At 40.5% G+C, this 23,477-nt stretch overlaps 1 protein-coding gene across 4 annotated transcripts in view; it reads right to left on the reverse strand.

The window, feature by feature from the left end:
• The window catches only part of CD200 (CD200 molecule), a 43,117-nt gene that overhangs the window by 8,679 nt on the left and 10,961 nt on the right, over positions 1-23,477 (reverse strand). Inside the window, exons 2-5 of one of the 4 annotated variants that reach the window (XM_047875373.1) lie at positions 19,157-19,477; positions 16,401-16,668; positions 14,299-14,406; positions 7,655-9,367 (exon numbers count right to left, since the gene is read on the reverse strand). In XM_047875373.1, the coding sequence (XP_047731329.1) occupies positions 9,360-9,367; positions 14,299-14,406; positions 16,401-16,668; positions 19,157-19,234 (462 nt within the window). In that variant the 5' untranslated portion in view covers positions 19,235-19,477 and the 3' untranslated portion in view covers positions 7,655-9,359. The other 3 variants (XM_047875371.1, XM_047875372.1, XR_007155653.1) reach the window with 3 other exon arrangements.

Below are 23,477 nucleotides of genomic sequence, written 5' to 3' on the forward strand. Positions count from 1 at the left end.
TTTTTTTGTTGTTGTTTTGTTTTAAACTTTCAACTTATTCTGGTTCTGCTTTCTGGATCTCTGTATTATCTTCCTAGGGACATCGTAACAAATTACCACAAATTTTATGGCTTTAAACAACAGAAACATATTCTTTACCAGTTCTGGAAGATAGAAGTCCAAAATCAAGGTTGTTCACATGGCTTACCCCCTCTGAAGGCTCTATGGGCAATTGGTCATTTGCCTTGTCTAGTTTTTGGTGGCTCCAGGCCTTTCTTGGCTTGATGTCACAGCACTCAAATCTTTTCTTCCATGGTCACATTACTTTTCCTCTGAGGTGTGTCTTATAAAGACACTTTTCATTGGACTTAGGGCATCCTGTGGAAATCCAGGATGATTTCATCTCAATGTCATTATTTTAAATTACATCTGCACAGACTTATTTTCAGAGAAGATAACATTCTGAGGTTATAGGGATTAAGGTTTATACCTCATTACTCTACAAAAGAGTGACGTGAACTATTTAATAACACCAAAGACTGAAATGCTAAAACAGTACCATTTTGTAGGGTTGTTGTGCCGGGAAACATAGCAAAGAACTCAAATAGTGTTAGCTCGTTTTATTATCATTATTTTATAGTACTTTGGAAGTTTCAATGTGTAACCGGTGACTCACTTGATATAATCCTCATAATCCCATAGTAAGCAGGTATTGTATCAGGAGACCCGAACTTGACAATAGTTGCCTCATATTGCCACCATATTAGTTTAAGGATAAATTTTTGTTGGCACCTCTTCTTCCCCCAAATGGCTTGAAACAGTTTCAACATGCATATACTTAAAAGGTAGGAAATTGAGAAAATCAGAACCAAGTAAAAGGTAAGCACTCATATCAACCCCAATGGTAAATTTAATTCCATTAACTGAGTCTCATATTTGGCTCTTACAAAAAACATTAACAGTGGCTTTTCTGGATGACGGGATCATGGGTTAATTTTTTTATGTGTCTCTTTTCCTTATTTTTGCTCCTTGGGTATTTTACAACTTTTCTATCATGGGCATGTAATATTTATTATTTTCATAATTGGAAAGTGACTTCTTAATTGGACTTTGCCTTCTTGATAGTCAAGGTAAAAAGGGGAAATCAGTCATTTAGATAATTAGAATCTGAGAGGAGGTGGTAGGTCAATTCCTTCGGGGAAAGTAACAGTTTTTCTAGTACTGGCTTTTACTCAAAACACTAGGTCATACAATGCCCTCATTTCTCACAAATTCCTGAAAATGCTTCTTGCAGCCTTGTTCAAAAACAGCAGAAGCTGTAAGTGATATTGTAATGGCCTAAGATTATGTGGTCTGAGAAGACATGCCTAGTAAACAAACTATGTGTCCTTAGTCAATTACTCCTAAAGATCGCTGTGAAATGAGCCCATGAGCAAGTAGAAAGGCATGATTCCTGGATCTGGTTCATGAGCACTGAGTTTGGAAGTGTGCTCCGAGCTGGCTGTAACAGCTCTGACTATCTGAGGATGATAAATAAAATATGTGTTTAAAGTTTTGTAATAATACTGTATTAGGATTATATTTTCGTTGATAAAGGCCTAGAGTAATGGAATTCAAGGTTATTGACTGAAGAAAGATTTTATTTGGAAGACGCATGAAAAGGAGGCAGGAGATGACTAGATTGTGAACATAAAAGAGAGAATGTTCTCACTTATATGAAAGGCCACCCTCAAGCAGCCAGTTAATCGCAAAATTGGAGCTCAGTTCTTTGTTTTAAAGTTTGGATTAAGAGATTTTCAAACAATACACAAAACTAGAGAGAAGAATGTAACGAACCTCAGTTTCAACACTGACCAACATGCGGCCAATCTCGTTCCCTCTCGTCCATATCCAAGACATCCTGCCATTACAAATGTAATCAAAATATAAACTGAATTATAATAAGTGCATTTCTAAATTTTATTTCCCCTTCGTGACATTACTTCATATTTCACAAGTTGCTTTTAATACACACAGATAGGTTCATTTTCCTGTCATTAAGGGTTAAATTCCTCCAGAAAAAGGGTTTTATTGGTGCCTCCCTCTGTAACTATCTCTCAGGACCCAGTGCAGCCGAGCAGCTGGAACAGTACTTGATAAATGCTACCCGCTTTGAGATACGTGCTGATCACCAGAAACGCAACTAGCAGAAGGAAGTATGTAAAATAATAAAAAGAAATGCAATGCCACTTCCTAATAATTGTATGGTCAGAAAGTAATCTATACTTGGAGCGCCTGGGTGGCTCAGTCAGTTAAGTGTCCGGCTCTTGATTTTAGCTCAGGTCATGATCTCAAGGTTGTGAGATCTAGCCTTGAGGTAGGCTTTACACAGACAGTGCTGAGCCCCCTTGGGATCCTCTTTCTCTCTCTGCCCCTCCCCCACTCGTGCCCACGCGCTTTCTCTCTCTTTCTCAAAATAAACTTAAAAAAGAGAGAACGTATTCTACACTTAATTGTTCTAAAAACCTATTATCACGAACTTCGTCCAATGACATCATTACCTCCATCCCTTTCTTCAAAATGCCAAGCCAAGAGCTTGATTGTGAAATCATTCGTTTTCTTTCTATTCATCTTTCACCGCTGTTGAAATGTTCTCTCTGAAACATTTACCTTTTGAAACTTGATGAAAGTGAATGTAAATTCAAGTCTGGCTTGTAAGTGTTCACTTCATAAGTGACTCTTGGTTTTCTTTGTTTGTTTTAACGTTTATTCATTTTGGAGAGACAGAGAGAGGCACAGAATGAGCGAGGGAGGGGCAGAGAGAGAGGGAGACACAGAATCCAAAGCAGGCTCTGGGCTCTGAGTTGTCAGCACAGAGCCCAACACGGGGCTCGTCGAACTCATGAATTGTGAGATCGTGACCTGAGCCGAAGTCAGACGCTTAGCCGACTGAGCCACTCAGGCTCCCCTCTTTGTTTGTTTTTAACCTGATATATATAAACTTTCCTCTCCCTACCCAAGAATGTGCCACCCTCCCACCATTGTCAAGATCCAAGGCAAAAAATATGTTTGCTGAAAGCAATTCAGACTGTGTCAGCCAAGGGAAAGAATTCTCCAGAATTTAGGTGTAAAATCAGAACTGTGTGTAATATCTATCAAGCCAGATGTTTACCTGTTCACTGTGAGAGAAATTGGAAGTACATCAAAAACCAGTGATAGGAACAGCTTTGAACTGCATGCAGAAAGAGGCAGTTCAGGAAAATTTTGGGTTCCAGTAAAGCCCTGACCTCCTGAAGCTATATTTAAACTTAGGAAATGTTTTTTCTTGGCTGAGTCAGTGCCCCTAACCAGCTTCTATCAGGCCGCAGAAGGCTCTTGCCTGAGCTATGTTGGGAATTTCTACTCCCTCTTTCTTTCCTCTCTCCTGATAAAGGAATGAGTCTTAAGAAGTTTCAGTGAGCCACTTGAAATCTCCAGGCCTCAGTTTCCCCATCTCTGAAATCACTTCTAATACTGACTTTTTGTGATTCCTACTCAGTCTTTTGTACAGAGACTCACAGGATGCTGTGTCCCTTTGCATACAGCAGAAGTTTCAACTCACCCGGAAGCATATGCCAATCAACTCCTGAGATGTTAGGTCTCAAACTGTTGTTATTTGTTATACAAGTTGGTGGCTTCTGATGATACTTTGGCGCTAGAACCTGGCCACGTCAAAAATATTCAAACACAGCTTGACAGGCATGGAGTTCCCTTGGGGACTACGTTCTGCCTTTGTAAATTAAAGCTAGCTTTAAGATGAAGCAGAGAGAAGCATCTTCTCTCCCCAGGCGGTTCCTACCATGTCTAGGTCGCTGTGGAACCGGCTTGGCTTCTCAGAAACCCATGGGGACAAATGGAAAGAGGGAATACAATTCTAGGATCTCTTTTAAGCTATGTGAGTTCTCTGGAACCTTGCAAGTGCTGGCAAGGTCCTTCTGTCACGACACAGTAGCAGATCTGGTGAAGGAACATTAAGTCTAGGGGGGCAATTCAGGGATGTCAATCTGGGCATCCTCTGTAAGCGTTTGGGGGGGGGCTCTTTGCCATCTCTGATGGAGGGTCCTGGCTGTTAATACCCTGGAGCAAGATGGAAAAACTGTAGTCAGAAAGCCAACACCCCTTCCCTCCTCCACCACCGCCACCTCCTTCTGCTGCTCCCGGTCCCGTTTGTGTGCTTATGCAGTGTGAACCTGGTACCTCTTTTGTGCAGTGGCAGCTGAGGAGACTCCAGTGCTCAGCACGGCCAACAAAAAGCCCAGGAAGTAGCCAAGACTGAGAACAAGAATCGTATTCGTTTAAAGGTGGTGGGGCAGGATGGTTCTGTGGTGACATTTAAGATTAAGAGGCCCACAGCACTTAACCAACTAGTGACAGCCTCTTGGGAATGACAGGGTTTGTCAGTGAGGCAGAGCAGACACCGTTCAGATATACTCCGTCTATCGTCTCTAAATCCATTATGCTTGTCCCCAGGCTTTATGGCCGCCAATTTCTAAAAGGCCTTCTCCTGCTGTCTTGGCCAATCATGCTTTCCCATAGGGCAGGAGGGATGTTCCAGTGCAAAGTCGTTTGAACTACTCCTCCCTCCCAAAATATATTAGCATAAAGTTAATTTGTCCAAAAACTATTTGTCGACCACCTGTCTGTACTAGGTGCTAGAAAAGAGCAAGCAAGCAAGCAAACAGATAAAAATCTCCGCTCACCATCATGAAGCTTACCATGTAATGGGAGAAGACGGATAATAAATGAAATAAATAAAGCCCAGCGTGTGCTAGATGGTGGTGTGTGCAATGGAGACAAATAAAAAGGAGAACGAGATAAAGAGCATTTGTTGGGGAAATCTTCAGATTGTGGCAATCTTCGGAAGAACATTCCAGGCAGAAAAAAAGAGTAAGTGCCAGAGTCCTGTGGCAGAAGCATGCCTGAACAGTGGTGAAATAGTAAGGAGGCTAGTGTAGCTGGCAGGACATTATCAGGAGAAAGAGGCGTAGATGATTTCAAGGAGTTATCAGGGGGGCCAATCATGGACAGCCTTATAGCCCACGTAAAGACCTTGGCTTCTACTCTAAATAACACCGGAAGTATTTGGACATTTTGTGCAGAATGACATGATTTGTGTTGACCCCTATTTTCAAATAGTTCTGAGAATAGACTGAACAGGGGAGAGAGCAGAGCAAGGAGACTAACAAGAAAGCTACAACAACAGTCTAGGAGACAGTGGTGGTTTGGGGCCAGATGGTAGGAGTTGGACTTTGAATGTCTTGGTAGAATAAACAGAATATGCTGATAGAGTGTGGGCTGAATCACGGGGTGAGAGGAGGGGAGAGAGGGCACTGGGCAAGAAGCCTGGCCTTCTCAGTTGAGTTTCAGTCCATCTCACATTTACAATGTTACCTGAGGAAAGTCACTGAAAAGCTTGGGGCCTCATTTTTCACCTCTAGAACAATGGCTTTAGCTCCTTCTTGACCACAGGAGTCTCAAGTGTATGTGACGTATGTGCAAAAGCAGACTTTCTTAGAAATGAATCACAGTTCTGTGTGACCTCATGCAAGTTCATTAGCCTGAGCAACTGTGGTGGGGAGGCTGTGGTCAAATCTGAAATATCTTGGGAGCAACTACAAAAACCCAAACCCAAGAGATATTACAGTTGTGAGGAATTAATTTAGGGATGTTTACTTTTAAAAAGTTAAATCTCTTTCTTGGTAGGTTAAGGATAGCCAAAGAAGAAAGTCTGTTCAAGGAAACTGTTGTTTGTTTTTTTTTAACTCATAAGGGGTTTTCTGATTTAATTTTTTTTTAATGCGTATTCAGTTTTGAGAGAGCACAAGCGGGGCAAGGGCAGAGAGAGAGGGAGACGCAGAATCTGAAGCAGGTTCCAAGCTGTCAGCACAGAGCCCGATGCAGGGCTCGAACTCACAAACCGTGAGATCATGACCCGAGCCAAAGTCGGACGCTTATCCGACTGAGCCACCCAGGCACCCCTCAAGGAAGCTGTTTTAACCAAAGCTTTATGATCCCTAGTTACTGTATGGATTTTGTACTCTTTGAACCTGTATTTATAAATGTTACCTCGTTGGTGATTAATACATTTTTACATCCTCCCCCAAATTCTCATCTTCAGTTTTAGTTTTATTTTAAACCCAAAAGGCTTCTTTTGCTTTCCCCTATCTCTGACCAGGTTTATCACCACCTTGGAATTTTTCTAAATTTTTACCAAGAGAACTATGTGACTGAGTTACTCTAAATGACTCAAGTGCTTACAACTTTCCCAGCATTACTTAAGCATACAAAGCCCAAGCTGCCTCTTTCCAATTCACAAATTCAGAAAAAGCACTCCTAATTGACACTTTCAGGATAAGTATGGGATGTTGGAGAGCTCCTCCCAGGGGTGACCAGGCAGGAATCAGAGGGCAAGACAGGTGTTCCACATGCATCGGCCTTCTCAGCCGCGTGCTCTGGGCTACCCCTTCCTCCTCCTGTCTTCATTGGCTATGACCTTCCCGGGGTTTTTTCCATCACAGCCTACTAGTCTAAGTCCAAGTCCCTCAATATGCTCCAAGGTAACTGATAAGCCACTTTATAAGCCAATTTAATTGAATTACATGGGTACCTTGCTTTATTTCACTTCACAGATACTGTGTTTTTTACAAATTGACAGTTTGGGGCAACCCTTCCTCACGCAAGTCCATGGGTGTCTTTTTTCCAGAAGCATTTTGTCATTCGTGTGTCTGTGTCACATTTTGGTAATTCTTGCAATATTTCAAACGTTTTCATTATTATTCTATTTGTTAGGTGATCTGTGATCAGTGAGTATGACTCGATGAAAGCTCAGAGGATGGTTAGCACTTTTTAGCAATAAAGTATTCTTTAACTGAGATATGCGCATTGTTTTTCAGACATAACGTTAATACACACTTAATAGATTACAGTATAGTGTCAACGTAACTTTTATAGGTACTGGGAAAACAAGAAATTCATCTGAGCCCTTTTTTAATGATATTTGCTTTTTTGCAGAGGTCTGAAACCAAACCATAATATCTCTGAGGTACTCCTGGATTAGTGACAAAGAAGGATTCGTCCTAGGGTTCTCTGCACTAAGTTATGATGAAATGATGAAATGTTTAGGCACTGTGAAGATACCTGTTTAACAAGGAGTTTCCTTGGGAAAGACTCACAAAATCTCATCAGGTGGTCTCCGTCTTTGCATATACTTTACAAGATCAGCCTTTAATATTGTCCCTGAGACCATTTCAGGGGGCCCACGAGGTCAAAACTATTGTCACCATCATACAAAAACATCATTTGCCTATTTCACTTTCATTCTCTCAAATGTGCTGTGGAATTTTCCAGAAGCTGCACGATGTGTAATGTTGACATCATTCTGATGGCTAATAGAATACATGCTTGTATATTTTTTTTCAAATATGTAAGTTTCAATTTCAAATGTGGTAAATATTGGCAAACACTTCTCTTTACCAGAAAGTTCTTTGGGGTCCTCAATAATGTTTTTAGGGATGTTCTAAACTTTTGAGAACTGCTGCTTTAGCTATCCTGCCTGATCTGGCAGTTGAGATACAAAGATACAGTAACGCAACAAAACGAGAGGCAGGGTGGTGGCTCCTATTCAATTCAAAACTGTGTAAGCTAATCAGTTTGCAAAGGTTGGTGTCAAAGAGCAACATCAAAAGAGCACATGCAAGGAAGTGCTCCAAAATTGACCATATCACGTCAAATGGACACAGTTACCAAACTGATAGAGCTCCCTCTGGCTAGATCAAGGATATCTGATTTGTGACTTTGTGACTAATCAGAAATGTTAGTGGCATCTTCTAGTGGGTGAGAGATAGATGGGAGGGGAGGGTTTCACACACAGAGGGAAAGTATAAAGATTATCACTAATGTCTACCACATTCCCCAAAAGAGTATCATGAACCAAATATTTAGCCTTGACACTTTTACTTTTAATCATTCAGTATTTTAATACAAATATATGAAATAATACAGAATTAAATAACATATGAAAGGCTTAAATATACAAATATCCAATTCAACAGTGAAAACAAGTTAAGTTTTAGTCACGGAGTAGAGAGAAGAAATCAGGCAATACTGAAAAAGTCACTAATTTGGTCTTGTGAGTAATAAGAGTTCAAAATTGTTCCACTAGTTCAAAAAATCTATTTAGGGGTCACGTGGGTGGCTCAGTTGGTTGAGTGTCTGACTCTTGATTTCAGCTTGGGTCATGATCCTAGGGTGGTGGGCATGAAGCCTGCTTGAGTTTCTCTCTCTCTCTCTATCTCTCTGTCTCTCTCTCTGTCCCATCTCCCCTCAAAATAAATAAATAAAAAGGAAAGGAAAGGAAAGGGAAATACATTTAGACCAAAGGGATCTATAAACCCATACATGCCTTCTCTGCTATTATGAGAAGTTAACTCATGAGAAAAGAAGACAGGAGAGAAAAGCATTTGAATTGACTGTTATTTACAAAGCTTCCTAAATGCTTATTCTTATCATATGTTTTCATTACACAAGTTTGAATTCACAACGACTAAAATAGGACTGACATCTTATGAGTCAAATGGGACAGGAAATGCAAACTTTTTTAAATATGCGAGCTGTTGGACTAACAATACTTATTCTTCTATAAAAATAGATAAGTAAAGTTAAGGTTGCCGATGTTATTTTGCAATAAATTCAGTCCCACATTCATTGTGGTAAACGTCACAAAAGAACATGAAATATAGCAGTGAAACCAAGGACTTTAGAAAGACCAGTTATTAACAATGCAGTGAATAAACACATGAAAAAACAGACTCATGGACCTAAGAACAATATGGAAGAAGAGAAGGAACATCAACAGAAAGGTTAAAGGTAGTCTCAGAAAAGTTCTTTGGTCCTCAACACCTTTCTGTATTCTCCTTTCTCTTTTTCATTTCATTATTCATTTTCTTTCCTGGAATTACATCAGTTTTTAGAGCAGAATGGCAAATTATCTGGTCCAACTTCTTAATTTTCTGGATGCAGATGTGGAAGCTCATTGAGATAAAGTGATGAACGTGGGGCTGCCATCAGCTGGAGCCAGAGTCAGTCTCTGAGTTGTGGCTACTGATCCAGAGTCTATTCAACAGGACAACACTGCCCTACTTCACAAAATCAAGTCCTACAACAGACTTGAGAGGTGAAATGACTTCCTTTTGGAACACTCACCAGCACTGGGTCGCTTACATGGCAGAAGGAAATCTTGAAATTCTTAGGTCTTTTACCCCTACCTCTTTTGTTCTTGGAGAATGACCCTTTTCCTCCTGCCTTTCTCATGAATCAGATTCAAGTAGACCAGGACATAATATTCAGGGTTCTGTGTGAGTCTTCTAGGGCTCTAGATAAAAGAAAGAACAAGATATTAACTTCAAACATGTATAATTTCTATACATAGTGGTATGTATTTCTATAAATAACAAAAGGGTCACTAAACACAGAATACTCCTGTGCATATTTAATTGGCAAAGATAAGGACATTTCTTGATCCAATGTGACACAAGGACACTGTGACTCTTTAAAAGGACATAGGTAGGGACTCCTGGGAGGCTCAGTCGGTTAAGTGACTGACTTTGGTTCAGGTCATGATCTTACAGTTCATGCATTTGAGCCTCATATCGGTCTCTCTGCTGTCAGAATAGAGCCAGCTTCAGATCCTCTGTCCATCTCTCTCTCCATGCCCTTCCCCCACTCTCTCTCAAAAATAAACATTAAAAAAATGTAATTGCTTAAAAATAAAAGGACAGGTAATTCTAGGAAAAAATGTTCTGCAGAATCACTTAAGACTACAAGTGAAAAAAACATTAAAGAATTCCAAATGATCTGGGGCACCTGGGTGGCTCAGTCAGTTAGGCGTCTGACTTCAGCTCAGGTCATGATCTCTCAGTTCGTGAGTTCGAGCCCCATGTTGGGCTCTGTGCTGACAGCTCAGAGCCTGGGGCCTGCTTCGGACTCTCGGTCTCCCTCTCTCTCTGCCCTCCCCCACTCAAGCTCTGTCTCTCTCTCTTTCTCAAAAATAAATAAACATAGAAAAAAAAATTTTTTTTAAAGAATTTTATATGATCTATGTGTATTTTATTTATAAGACCTTGAGCTTTGCTTCCTGTGGACATTAACTTGCTAGACATTGGGTAGCATTCATGTGTCACAAAAAAGACACATGGAGGGCCTTTCAAGGGCCATCAGATTTCTAGCACATAAACTGAAAGGATGTGGGCCTCCCCTCAAGGCGTGTAGTTAGTGAAGTAAAAGGCCTAGGATTTTATCTTGGTGCCACCTCTCATTCTCTATGTAAATCGTAAGTATCGTAAGTAACTCTTCACCAGAAACTGCAATGTTTTAAACTTGCCAAGTTTAAACTTGCCCAGTATCCACTATCTGTGGTAAAAGACATAAAGCAGCTCAGGCAAGAATGCCCGGGCTTAAGATTCTGTTGGCCAATGACTCTGTAATCAGATCATGCCCTGCCATTTTGAGATGATGGACGGCATCTGCACCCACTGGAGTGTAAACTTTTGTAGAAAAATCAGTTGGAAGGCAAGATTTCTCCCGGCGGTATTGACCTAAGCAGTTCAGTAAAGGTTGCTTAACACTTCTCTCATAAAAAGTGCCACATCTCTTCTGCTTGGAGCTCTGAGGAAACTGGAGTAGGGGTAAGGACCACCCCCGCCCCCACAACCACTCTGCATTAGGGAGACATAGGTACAATTATTACGCAAAGCAAAGATTTGCATTTGTTTTTGGAAACAAATATTTTTTGTATTGCCCTTACAACTAATCACTATTTCACCATCAAAATTATTGAGCACTTCTGGTATTTGACATAGTACTAAGCTTAAAATAAGAGAAAGTGACATGATTCCACTGAGGGCACAGTGTTTTATCAACACCTCCATTGTTATCAATGAAAAGACAGCCCATTTAAAGGTCAGGTTATTATGGAGTGAAGTGAAAGAATTCAAGGTAATTATACAGGTAATGTTGGTGAAGGAAAAACCACTTTGTTACAAAATAGTTGGATGATTTGAAGAAAAAGTGAAGTTTGGAATAGGCATTTCCTACGGTTGTGTAAATTTTTTACTGTTTTCCACTTATACTTTGACTCAATCAAACAAAAGAAAACTGCTACTCAAACATTTCAAAAAGTGAGATGATTATCTGTTCAGATCTGCCCCCACGTGAGGTTTTTGTTACTGAGAAGCACGTAATCATTGGTGGGTTGACTAACGAGAAATAAGAGGTTATTTTCAATCCCAAATTTAACTTCATTGTAGTATATGTGGAAGGGAAAAATTTATGACCTCAATTGGGTTTTAATAGAATATTATAGAGTAGGGGAAATTTTCCCTAGGAAATTTTATTTTTTTTTCACTTTCTATTTCAGTAATAAAGCACTACATTCATGAAAGAAAATAAAAGGGATTTTTTTTTTTGAAAACCTATCAATCTATTATTATCTGGTTGTTGTAGTCTCATGGGAAGTAACTGTGATCTGATCCTATCAGGAATGCAACAAAGAGAAACTGCCTCTAACTCACCATACCTTCCTCCGGAGGACACCTTTCCTGGTGAAAAGAACAACATTCTCTCTGGTGTTAAACAGGATCACAAGAAAAATAGATCCTAATTTGTACAAAAATAACATCATCATTACAGATTACCCCTCTATCCTGAAACTGTAAGTCTGCTGTGCTTTTGTGAGCAATGAATAAGTGATTTTGTTGCATTTGTTATGGACCTAACAAAGAGTCAAACCCTTACTTAACTAGATTTGTCTTACCACCCAGCAGCTTCTCAGAGATGATTTCTTTGCCCACATTCAACTAGTGCAAGAATTAATTCATCCTTTCTCTCCTCTTTCTTTCTCCGTGAACTATGAACACACACACACACACACACACACACACACACACACATATTTAGTTCCCCCTCTTCACTTCCTTATTTCTGAACAGTTGCCATTTTTTCCAGTAACCAGGTCCAGAAATTTGGTGTCATTTTTGACTGATCATCATGTTCCCCTGCCCATCCAAAAGTTTTATGTTTTCAGATGATGGAAAGCAAAGAGAAGAGAAAAGGAAAACCCAAAGCAAGGGTAGGGAAAAAGTAGGAAGCAAATGTAGTAGGACTGTTCACTTTCATCACAAATTGATAATCAAAATTTGTTACTTAAAGAAATTTTAAACGTCAGTATCTCCGATGGTTTTCATCCCTTTCTGCGAACTTTTTGTATAACTTAAGTTTTGGTCCTGAGTGTTTAAGTCTCCAGAATAACAAACACTTGGTTTTACTAGCTATTTCAGTGTATGGGACCTACTAACATTTTTGAAACCCACAAAACAATTCAGCCACCCAAAATATGCCACTTCACATTCAGCGTAATTAACTGAGTTGGCCACATGTCATGAAGATATCATCAGTAAATAGCAATTCTAGTGCTTACAAGATCCTAGAGAGGTGCAAGTGTTTATTTCATAAATGAGAAAAGCCTGGGTACAAAGATAAGCTGACTCCCTTTGCTTCAGGAATTGGAAAAGGCCTTGAACAATTCTTTTTCCCAGAAAACCTAAGAGTTAATGAACAAAGGACAATTATTCTTCAAATGCCCCATTCTAGTGGAATTTACCTTGGGCTTGAATAGATTGCATTGTAAGATTCTTGTCCAACAGGGACTTTTTAAAACAAATTTGAACACTTCATACTTTTTTTCTTCGTACTTTCCAAAAGAATACAGCAGTAACAGCAAGCTAAGACTAAAATAAATGCAACCCAATAGTGCCTTTCAAGTCAGAAGTCCAGGGTATCACAGCTGGAAGAACATTCTGGCAGAGGTCAGGAGACCAAGGCCACGGTTCTCGTCCTAAACCTGTTGTTAACTAGCTGTGTGACCTTAGGAAAAAAGTCAATTTCCCTCTCTGGCTTCAGTTCCTAACTGGAAAAACGAAACGTTTGGATAGAGTCAAACAGCCTTCTGCCTTCGACATTCTGCAGAGCACTAATGAATTCTATGGGCTTATGTTTACATGCAATAAAATTATCTGATATGTAATCCCCTCTCCCCACAGAACACATTCTTTTGACTACTTTTGCAAAGGGATCATTGGCACTGAAGAATTGTTGTTTTTTATAAAATGACATTAATCTGGTGTTTATATAAGGTTTATGCAAAATTAAGTGTTTGAAAAACCTAGCACATGAGAGATAGCTCATGAGACATAAAAGAAAAAGGGGGAAAAGTAGCGCTTCAGTGAAGTTTTTAATAGAAATTTAAAATAACACTCTAAACCAACATTTTCTTCCTTCCCTTACAGTTATCTGAGATGGTGAAAACTCCCATATCAGCCTTTCACCCTCGGAAATCCCCATCAACATGCCATAAACTGCAGCTTTGCATTAACTTTAATAAATTATGCACTGTCTTCAGAAAACAAAAAAATTTAATTCTCTCTTTCTAGCTGACTCCTCTTGTTTTACAGCGTCTCATTTTATAATATCTCACAATGCTTTAGACTCAGCATTTATGAGGCACTGAAATTACAATAAGAAAAGGAGAATTGAAAACATCACTTTCAAAATCTATCCTTCCATCCATCCAGCCAGCCATCCACCCATCCATTCATCCACTGATTCATTCACTATTTTAATGAACAGCTATTGAGCACCTAATAATATACATAAGATGTTGTGATAGATGTTGTAGGGGACAGAGAGAAAATGTGCAGTCTATAAGGACAGAATGACATAATGTAGTTAGAAGATTGCCTACATGTTGCCTATAGTGTTTGAGACATAGTAAGAGTATAACAGAAAATACTATTTAATTAGTGAGTATATTGGATAATGTCAGAGTCTGTTGCATGGAGTAGCTGGCCCTGGGGAGCTCTGTAAAAAGAAAAGAGATTGTCCTTCTCAGTAATAAGTGGAAGAACACAGTGTGGACGCTGAGACTTCTCTCCCTGGTATTGCCATCAGCTGATTCAACAATGGTTGGATCAACATTTTCCACATTTCCTCTCATCAACCCTTACTCTCAAGTTACAAATAATTAGCCACTAAATGATCTTAGGAAACAAAAAGCAGAAGCATCCAGTTTTAACGTCCAATTGCAAGAAAATGACGCTGACGTGTTCTAAAATACCAGAAACATTTAGGTATTTTGGAAACAGCGAAAACACATTGTTGCCACCCCTTTTTTACGTCTTCACGCGACCCCCCCAAATTGCTATTAAAAAGTCATTTGTTTCCTTCTGTGTATTTCTCGTGATCACTCACCTCGGTCTTGGTTCCGACGACGTTTCCAGTATAATAAGATTGAGATTAAGACCAGGAGAATGACCAGGGAAACAATACTTAACAATAGTGGAACTGAAAACCAAAAGCCTATAGATGTTGAGGGGGAAAAAGGAGACACAAAGTCATAAGAAGCTGTTGAGGCAAAAAAGGATAGAGAAACAGTTGTGATTAGTTTTTCCTAGAACTGAGCTTAAAATGAAAGCTACCCTTAAATATATATCTATTGAAGTTTACATTCATGGCTTTATATTATTTCGATAGCATTTAGTTAATAATAATCTAACCACACGGTTTATGTGGTTGCTATCTCTTAAGACCTTTGAATGTGTGGTTTCATTTAGTCCTCAAAACAGCCCAAGAGTTAGGTATTATTATTATTATCTCACATATACAAACAACAACAATAGAACAAAAAACTGAGGCTGAGAGAAGTTAAGCAAGCCCAGAATCAGAGTAGTAAGCAGCAGAACCAGGGCTTGGTCAGAGCTTGGTTTGCCTCTAAAGTGCATATTCTTTGCCTTACGGTCCGTGAAAGTCATATATTTATTGAGGGCGCTTTGGAAAATACAGAGTAATAGAAAGAAAAAAAAAATCATGCATCTCATGATTCCGACCCCAGGAGTAACTCATCTCAATGCTTTTACTGTATGTCTTCTAATCTGCATCTTTGTTATTAAAGCTCTTTCCACCGGCCAACAAAGTTCCTCAGCATCACTCTGCAATACAAAGACAGGAGGAAGAGCCTCCTGATTTGGGAGTTTCCAGCATCTTCCCCATACCTCCGTAAAGGGATTTGTTACATCATAATTGAATCGGGCACCTTCAGACAGAGATGTGTCTAAGTTCAACAGTTTCTGTGCTTGACACATGCTCGAAGCGCGGGAGACTTTTAGTAAGCGTTCGCAGAACAAACAAACATTACAGAAATGATGTTCACACATTATACATGACATAAGTCGATTTTAGCATTCTTGGGAAAGAAGACCAGTTCCTTTTCAGCTTCTTGTTTTTCAGGGAAATTGACCCTTTGCCTTGGCTGAAAATGAGGATCTCTTCACAAGTATCCAGATCTAACACTGCATATCTTTTGACCAAATTTACCTAAATGTCAACTTTTTGATTTGTCTGTTTTTTACAAGGACCCCAAAAATGACTATAGGAAATTTTGCTTAGAGGCCACCACGCCAATAAGGGATACACAGGAAAAAGCTTTTCCAAGCTCTGTTGCTTAAAATCCTCCCTGAAAAAAAAAAAAAACAAAACCAAAACCCATCAATACCTTTTTAGGAGGCTTATTACAGACAGCCTCATCCAGAGTTGGTGCCTCAGAACCACAGAGAGAAAGAAAACCGTGACTATTCGCAAAGTGTCTTGCCTCTAAAACGGCCACTCCCTTTATTCTCCCACCCAGAACCTTTACTTCTTGTATCCATGAGACCCAGAGATAGCAGTTTAGAGAAAAACACAAGAAAGCAAAAGGGGTTTTGAACAGGAGGCAGTTTGTTTCAAAGGGGTGAGGTAAACACCTTCCGATAGGCCTCTTTCTTAAAACCTCCGTTGCCCCTTTTCCACAGCGTAGATTACCAAAGCCTTTATTGGAGAGGTCACTTCTTCCAGGAAATCTCCTTGATCCCTCCAGATTGAGCTGACGTCCCTCCTCCCCGCCCTCAATCCTCTCAGGGTGCACCGTAGCTTTCTTATTGAAGCATTTAACACACGGTTTTGTAACTGCCCATTCTGTATTCCCAGTAAACCAGAAGCTTTCTGAGCAAAGGGACTGAGCCTTGCTTACTGTCACATTTCAACAGTCCCAAAGCCTGGCACAGAACAGATACTCAGTAAATGTCAGCAGTGTGGAAAAATAAATGAATGGATGGATCTCAGCAAAAGCATTTGGTATGTGGGCAACATACCACATTTACCAAAGTAAAATTGGCTTTATTGGCTTCCTCAACCCTGTTTATCTTTCCCCACTTATGCCATTCTCTCTCCTACTAGCTCCTTTGCTAAGAAACCAACAGGCTCGCAAAACATTCACTACCCTCCAGGTGTGTGACACATCTTTGCCCACCTTCTCTTACCTTTGTCCAAAGTTTGCCTGACGCTGGTCATAGTCCCCAGGTGTAGCACCTGGCAGATTACCTCCTTCCCCACCTGGCTCTTGGGGTCTTTGACCTGGAGGACACTCGTGACAGACGTGGTCCCATTGGGGTGTGAGAGAATCTCAGTACTGTTTTCAATCCCTGACCCAGAGACCTTCCAGGAGATCACAGGGGCTGGGCGGGCATTGGCAGAGCAAGTGATATTTACGTGGTCTTCGAAAAATTTATAGTGAAGGAACACTGTGGGCTGTACTGGGACAAAAAAAAAAATGATGGTCTGCCATCAGTTAAGCACCACATTCTCCTCAGAGGATGAAGGAAGATCTGTACAGAAAGACACTGGGGGCTCAAGACATAAGATGGCACATCCAACCCAAACTGGGGCATCTCAGTTCTTCCTGTGTCTAATTCTCTGGCCGGCAGGATGGAAACTGGCCTAGTACAACCCGGCAACAAGAAAAATCCTCTCTGTCGTTTCTCTGCAGGGGAATTAGCTGAATGGATAAAGGGCATCTTCTTTCCCATACAGTCCAGAGCTTAATTATTCTGTTCTCTTTTTCCACGGGCAATGCAGCACCTCTGCCTTCTTCTGGGTATCCCTCTCATAGTCTGACAATAGCCACCAATCAGCACTTCCATACAGGTAGCTTGCACTTCTCAGAAGTACCAGGGCAGTTTCAGAACAGAGAGCCCGTACAGGGACTGCTGCTTAGGGATGGCCTTTCTCTGCTTGGAGCTGGCCCAGGGAATGAGATGCATGGAGGAGACTTGGAAAGTCCCTGCTTGGAGTATCCATAAAAAATGTAAATTAGAAATTCACATGCCCATAACTATAAAATCACAGAATGACAGTTGGAAAGACCTTGGAGATCACCTGAATGGAGTTAAAACAAGTAGTTAATGAGAAAAGGATATTATTTTAGTCCAGCTGTAATCCTGTTCCCTTCCAAAAGTCCCTTGACTGATGAATTCATTGCCATCGTATATTTTTCAATGTGCAGTTTATCTCTGCTGAGCAAATGCAGTTTTGCTTTCCTGTGGTTGCTTCAGAGCCCTCAAGATAATTAAAGGGCAGTAACTAAATGAAAGCCTGGTCTGTCCTTAGAGGTTCAAGAGGTGGGAGGGTGACAGTGGGCTGGAGGAAATGGGGCCAAAGGGCTGTGGCTTTTTCCAAAGAGTACCCAGATACTAATGTCAAGGGGCACTGGGGGAAGACAGATAAAAGTGAGGGAAGATGAGTGGGGTTGACATGGTGAGACTGGGTGGCAAGGTGCTCTGGTATATCCAAGGATGACTTAGATGAAGGCTGTAAGGTGTAGCTGGAAAGGGTCAGAATGGAAAAGAATGGGGTTACTACCCGGAAGACTCAGGGGAGTGTGGTTTTCAGGCAAAAACTATTACAAAATATTAAGGGTAAAGTATGGGGGGAAGAAGAAGAAGGAGAAGAAGAAGAAGAAGAAGAAGAAGAAGAAGAAGAAAGAGGGAAGAAGGAGGAAGAAGGAGGAGGGGGAGGAGGTGAGGAAGAGGAGGAAGAAGTGGCGGGGGAGGAGAAGGAGGAGGATGGAGGGAGAAGGGGAACAAGAAAAAAGTAACAGAAATGAGAATGACACAAGAAGGAAAAAGATGAAAAGTGATGAGGAAGGGGGAAGGAAGGAAGGAAGGAAGGAAGGAAGGAAGAAGGGAAGAAGGAGAGAGAAAAAAAGGAAAGGAAAGAAGGAAGAAAGATTGGAGGCAGGGGGACAGGAAAAAAGGATACAAAGAGACAGAACAGAAGACATAGAATCAAGAAGAAAATCTGACATAAGATTCTGCAGAGAGGATTCACTATAGGCAAAAATAAGTGAAAGAAATATATATATATATATATATATATATTTTTTTTTTTTTTTTTTTTGGTGTTGCCATATGTCCCTCGCACTCTTGTGTACTGAGCATCCTCTTACCCCAGGTCCAATATTCTTAGTGTGTTCAAACTCTCACTTTAACATTCCTGATAACTATGTCTAAATTTGTCTTTTCCCTTCTAAACCTACCACCAACTGTGCTATGCTCCAAAGTTATGCCTCATTCCCACTTCTTAATTCTTGATCTCAGTTATGTGTCAGTTAAAAGGAGAGGAATCTTGTCAAACTAACCCTATTGGGTTGTAAAAGAATGCTTATTATCCAGTTAAATCTCTAGTTGGCCTCAGGTATGAAAGGCCTTTATGGTACATCCCCTTTCAATCCTGAGAGAACTACATTAAACCAAAATGAGAGGTACCACATAACTGGCTTCAGGTTATCCCAATCTGGCTCTTTCCTTAGATCCAAAAATTTTTATGCTGTTAGGGACTTTACAGATAATCTATTTTATACTTATTGTGTAGATAAATAAACTCTGCTTCAGAGAGTGGACGGGACTCTTCCAGGGTCACATGATTGCTAATGGCAAAGCCAGGTCAGAATCATATCACTACTTAGGAGAACCCCCTTATCCTCACCATCGTCCTTAATTTACCCTTGCTGACAACACAATTCCTCAGAGCAAAGATAACTCCAGGCAGAGATTCAATGTGGCCCCATGAACTCTTCCAATAACCATAACTACATTATGGTAGACATGAGAGGCTAAGTTTCTTCTTATAAACCTTTCTGAGGTTAAGATCCTGAAAAACTAGGCACCACCACCATGTTCCAAACATTCTTGAAAACAACATTTCTAGCCAGAGACAATGTATTATCAGAGATTCTCACCAGAGAGGGTGAGGCAGGCTTTTCCTGAGATCTTCCCGGAACCAAAAGTATTGAAGAGGCACTTGTAACACCCTTCATCCTCCAGGGTGGTATTCCAGAACGTAATGGTTGAGTTCTTGAGTTCCAGCTGGGTGATGTTTATCTTGTCCTTATAGGCAGGTTGGACTACAACCCCATGGTTCTTGCTGAAGGTGACCATGTTTTCTGGGCTTACAGCCTTGATTTTCTGCCATGTCACAATCAAGACTTCCTCGGAATTTTGCAGAGAGCATCTTAAGGAAGCAGGTGTGTTCAGCAGCTCTTCTTCATCTTGGGTCACCACTTTTATCATAGAATCATAAAAGAACATTTATATTTTAAAATTTAATACATACAAGTACACACTTTTCTGATTTAAAAATGCATGTTCAAAGTTAAATATAGAAAACATAGGGGAAAATGCTGGAGGAAGGGGGATAGTGGAGAAGAAGGGGGATCTGGATTTTCCTTGTCCTTCAAACATGGCCTTATTGAGGTCAGAATACTTGGAACACCCAGGAAATAGATCTGCGGAGCGACAGAAGGATCTCCACGGTTGGAAGGAGACAGCCTGGCAGGATTGAGATGCATGTGTGTGTGAGTTGTGGGAGATAAAATAGTGCTGTTATGGAGAAGTGGGAACCCCTTCTGTGAAGAGACAAAAGGGAAACAAAGAGGGGCTGTGAAAGCACAGCAGTGAGTTAGCACAAGAGGAAAACCTCTCTGGACCATGGACTAGGGAGCGAAAAGTACTGAGTGTACTAGTTTGTTTGTGCAGTCTTTGGAGCTGAAACTCTCAGGTTCTGGAAGTGCACGAGTTTCTTTGGAGCAGAGCTGTGGCACGCAATCCCGGGGAGGAGGGAGCTGGTCCCAGAGGGCACAGCATGATGTAGTGATCTTTGGGGCACAATGGAAGAGAACAATCCCCTTCCTGGACTACTTTAGAAAGAGAGTTTATTGCCTCCGCAAGGACAGAAGACCCCACAGGTGTGAGCCAAAGGTCTTTCATCAGCCGGGTGGAAAGGCTCTACTCTGGAGCAGGAGAGCAGATCACTGTCACGCCAGTCCTTTAAGACTTTGGGTTTTGAATCCCAACTGAGTGCCAAGGAGAAGGCACAGGAGAACTGTGGTGCAGGGCAAGCTGACCGCCCTCGCTATTCTGTGAGGACTGCCTGAACAGCGTGGGTTGAGATCCCTAGTTGAGATCCCAATCTGAGACCCGTAGATTGGGAGGACGTCCCTTTTTCCTCCCTAACAACAATGCGGTGGGACTTCAGAGAGCAGCACAGTTGCCCCCAGTGGAGGCCGGACACACTTACACCTAACCCCTCCTCTCCATGCCTAGCAACTGCTTATTTACTGAAACAAGACTGACCCAACACAGCCGGCCTTGCTTCCAGACCAGCACAGCCACCCCCCAAACACACACCAACAGACAACTCTGGGTTTCTTTTTTCATTTTTTTCATTCCTCTTCTTTTTTTCTTTTGGAATCAGGCTCAGACTTTCTGATTTGTTTTTTGTCATTTCTTATTACATATTTTTTATTTGTTTTTTTAAATCCTTTTCTTTTTCTTTCCTTTCTTTTTCCTTCTGCTTTCCTCACCCCCCCCCCCCCCCAACTTCTTTTCCTTTCACTTTCCTTGGAATCAGCCTTACAGTTTTTGATTTTCTATTTGGTTTTCTTTCTCCCCTTTCTTTTTTCTCTTTTAATGGGATCCGGCTCCTCTCCCCTTCCTTTCTTCCCCCAGGGTTGCTTCAACAAACAAATCAAAGCACACCTAGTTAAAGGTCCAAACACTCCCCACTACAAGCAAGGAGGAGCTTTGCGGAGGACTGACCAGTGGCATAAAGCAACCAAAATGCAAGAGGAGAGTACACTCAACAAAACACCAGAAACACTTCCCAGAGTGCCAGGCCCTCAACAGTGTATGACCCTTTTTTAATATAGCATTACTCTCAGGTATAGGACACATAATATGCTTTTAAAATACACAAAAGACAGAAACTTAGCCAAAATGACAAGATGGAAGAATTCTCTCCAAAGGAAAGATCAAGAAGAAATCACAGCCAGAGACTTGTTCCAAACAGATATAAACAATATAAATATATTCATAATAACAGTCATAAGCCTAATAGCTGGGCTTGAAAAAAGCATAGAAAACACCAGAGAAACGCTTGCTGTAGAGATCAAAGACCTGAGAACTCGCCGAGATGAATTTTAAAGAATGCTATAGATGAGACACAAAATAAACTAGATATAGTGACAGTGAGGACTGAAGAGGCCGAGGAGAGAATAGGTGAAATAGAAGATAAAATGATGGAATATAATGAAGCAGAAAAAGAGGGAAAGGAAATTACTAGACCATGAGGGGAGAATTAGAGAACTAAGTGATTCTATTAAATGAAATAATATCCATATCATTGAGTCCCAGAAGAAGAAGAGCAAGAAAAGGGGCAAAGGCTTATTTAAATAAATTATAGCTGAGAACTTCCCTAATCTGGGGAAGGAAACAGGCATCCAAGTCCAAGAGACACAGAGAACTCCCTTCAAAATCAACAAAAACAGGTCAACATCATGACATATCATAAAGTAACTTGCAAAATACAAAGGCAAAGAAAGAATTCTGAAAGCAGCTAGGGACAAAAGGTCCTTAACCTACGAGGGTAGACACATAAAGTTAGAGGCAGACCTGTCCATTGAAACTTGACAGACCAGAAGAGAATGGCAGGAAATATTCAATGTGCTGAATAAGAAAAATATGCAGTCAAGAATCCTTTATCCAATGAGGCTGTCATTCAGAATAGAAGGAGAGATAAAGTTTCCCAGGCAAACAAAAACTAAGGGAAATTGTGACCACTAAACCAGTCCAGCAAAAATTCTAAGGGGGACTCTCTGAGTAGAAAGCAGCAAAGACTACAAAGGACCAGAGAACATTACCAGGAACACAAAATCTACAGGTAACACAATGGCGCTAAGTTCGTATCTTTCAATAAGCACTCCGAATGTAAATGAATTAAATGTCCTACTATAAAGACACAGAGTATCAGAATGGATAAAAAAACAAAACAAACAAACAAAAAAAACAAGATACATCTATATGCTGCCTACAACAGACTCATTTTAGACCTGAGGATACCTGCAGATTGAAAGTGAGGGAATGGAGGGGCGCCTGGGTGTCTCAGTTGAGCATCTGACTTTAGCTCAGGTCATAATCTCACAGTTGTGAGTTTGAGCCCCACATCGGACTTTGTGCTGATAGTGCACAGTTTGCTTCAATTCTCTGTCTCCCTCTCTCTCTGCCTCTCCCTTGCTTGCTCTCTCTCTCAAAATAAATAAACATTAAAAAAAATTAAAAAAAAAAAGGAAAGTGAAGAGATGGAGAACCATCTATCATGCTAATGGATATCAAAAGAAAGCCAGAGTACCACACTTATAACAGACCAACTAGATTTTAAAACAAAGACTGTAACAAGACATGAAGAAGGTCATTATATTATATTTAAGGGGTATATCCATCAAGAAGAGCTAACAATTGTAGCACCCAACATAAAAGCACCCAAATATATAAATCAATTAATCACAACCTAAGCAAACTCACTGCTAATACCATAATAGTAGGAGACTTTAGTACTCCATTTACAACAATGGACAGATCATTTAAGCAGAAAATCAACAAGGAAACAAAGGTTCTGAATGACACACTGGGCCAGATGGACTTAACAGATAAATTCAGAACATCTCATCCTAAAGCAGCAGAATACACATTCTTCTAGAGTGCACATGGAACATTCTCCAGAATAGATCACATATTGGGTCACAAATCAGTCCTCATCAGGTACCAAAAGACTGAGATAATATCATGCATATTTTCAGATCACACTATCAAACTTGAAATCAACCATAAAAGAAAAGGTGGAATGCCCTCCAATACATGGAGGGTAGAGAACATCCTACTAAAGAACGAATGGGATGACCAGAAAATTAAAGACAAAGTTAAAAAATACATGGAAGCAAATTAAAATGAAACACAACAGTCCAAACCTTTTGGGATGCACAAAAGGCAGTCCTAAAAGGAAAATACATTGCAATTCAGGAAAATACATTGTATACAAAAATACATTGCAACTTATACCTATAGGAGCTAGAAAAGGAGCACCAAATAAAGCCCAAAGCTAACAAAAGAAGGGAAATAATAAATCCTACAGCAGAAATAAACAATATAGAATTAAAAAATCCAGGGGCGCCTGGGTGGCGCAGTCGGTTAAGCGTCCGACTTCAGCCAGGTCACGATCTCGCGGTC

This window comes from Prionailurus viverrinus, chromosome C2, assembly GCF_022837055.1.
Source record: "Prionailurus viverrinus isolate Anna chromosome C2, UM_Priviv_1.0, whole genome shotgun sequence".
In the NCBI taxonomy this organism is placed as follows: Eukaryota; Metazoa; Chordata; class Mammalia; order Carnivora; family Felidae; genus Prionailurus; species Prionailurus viverrinus.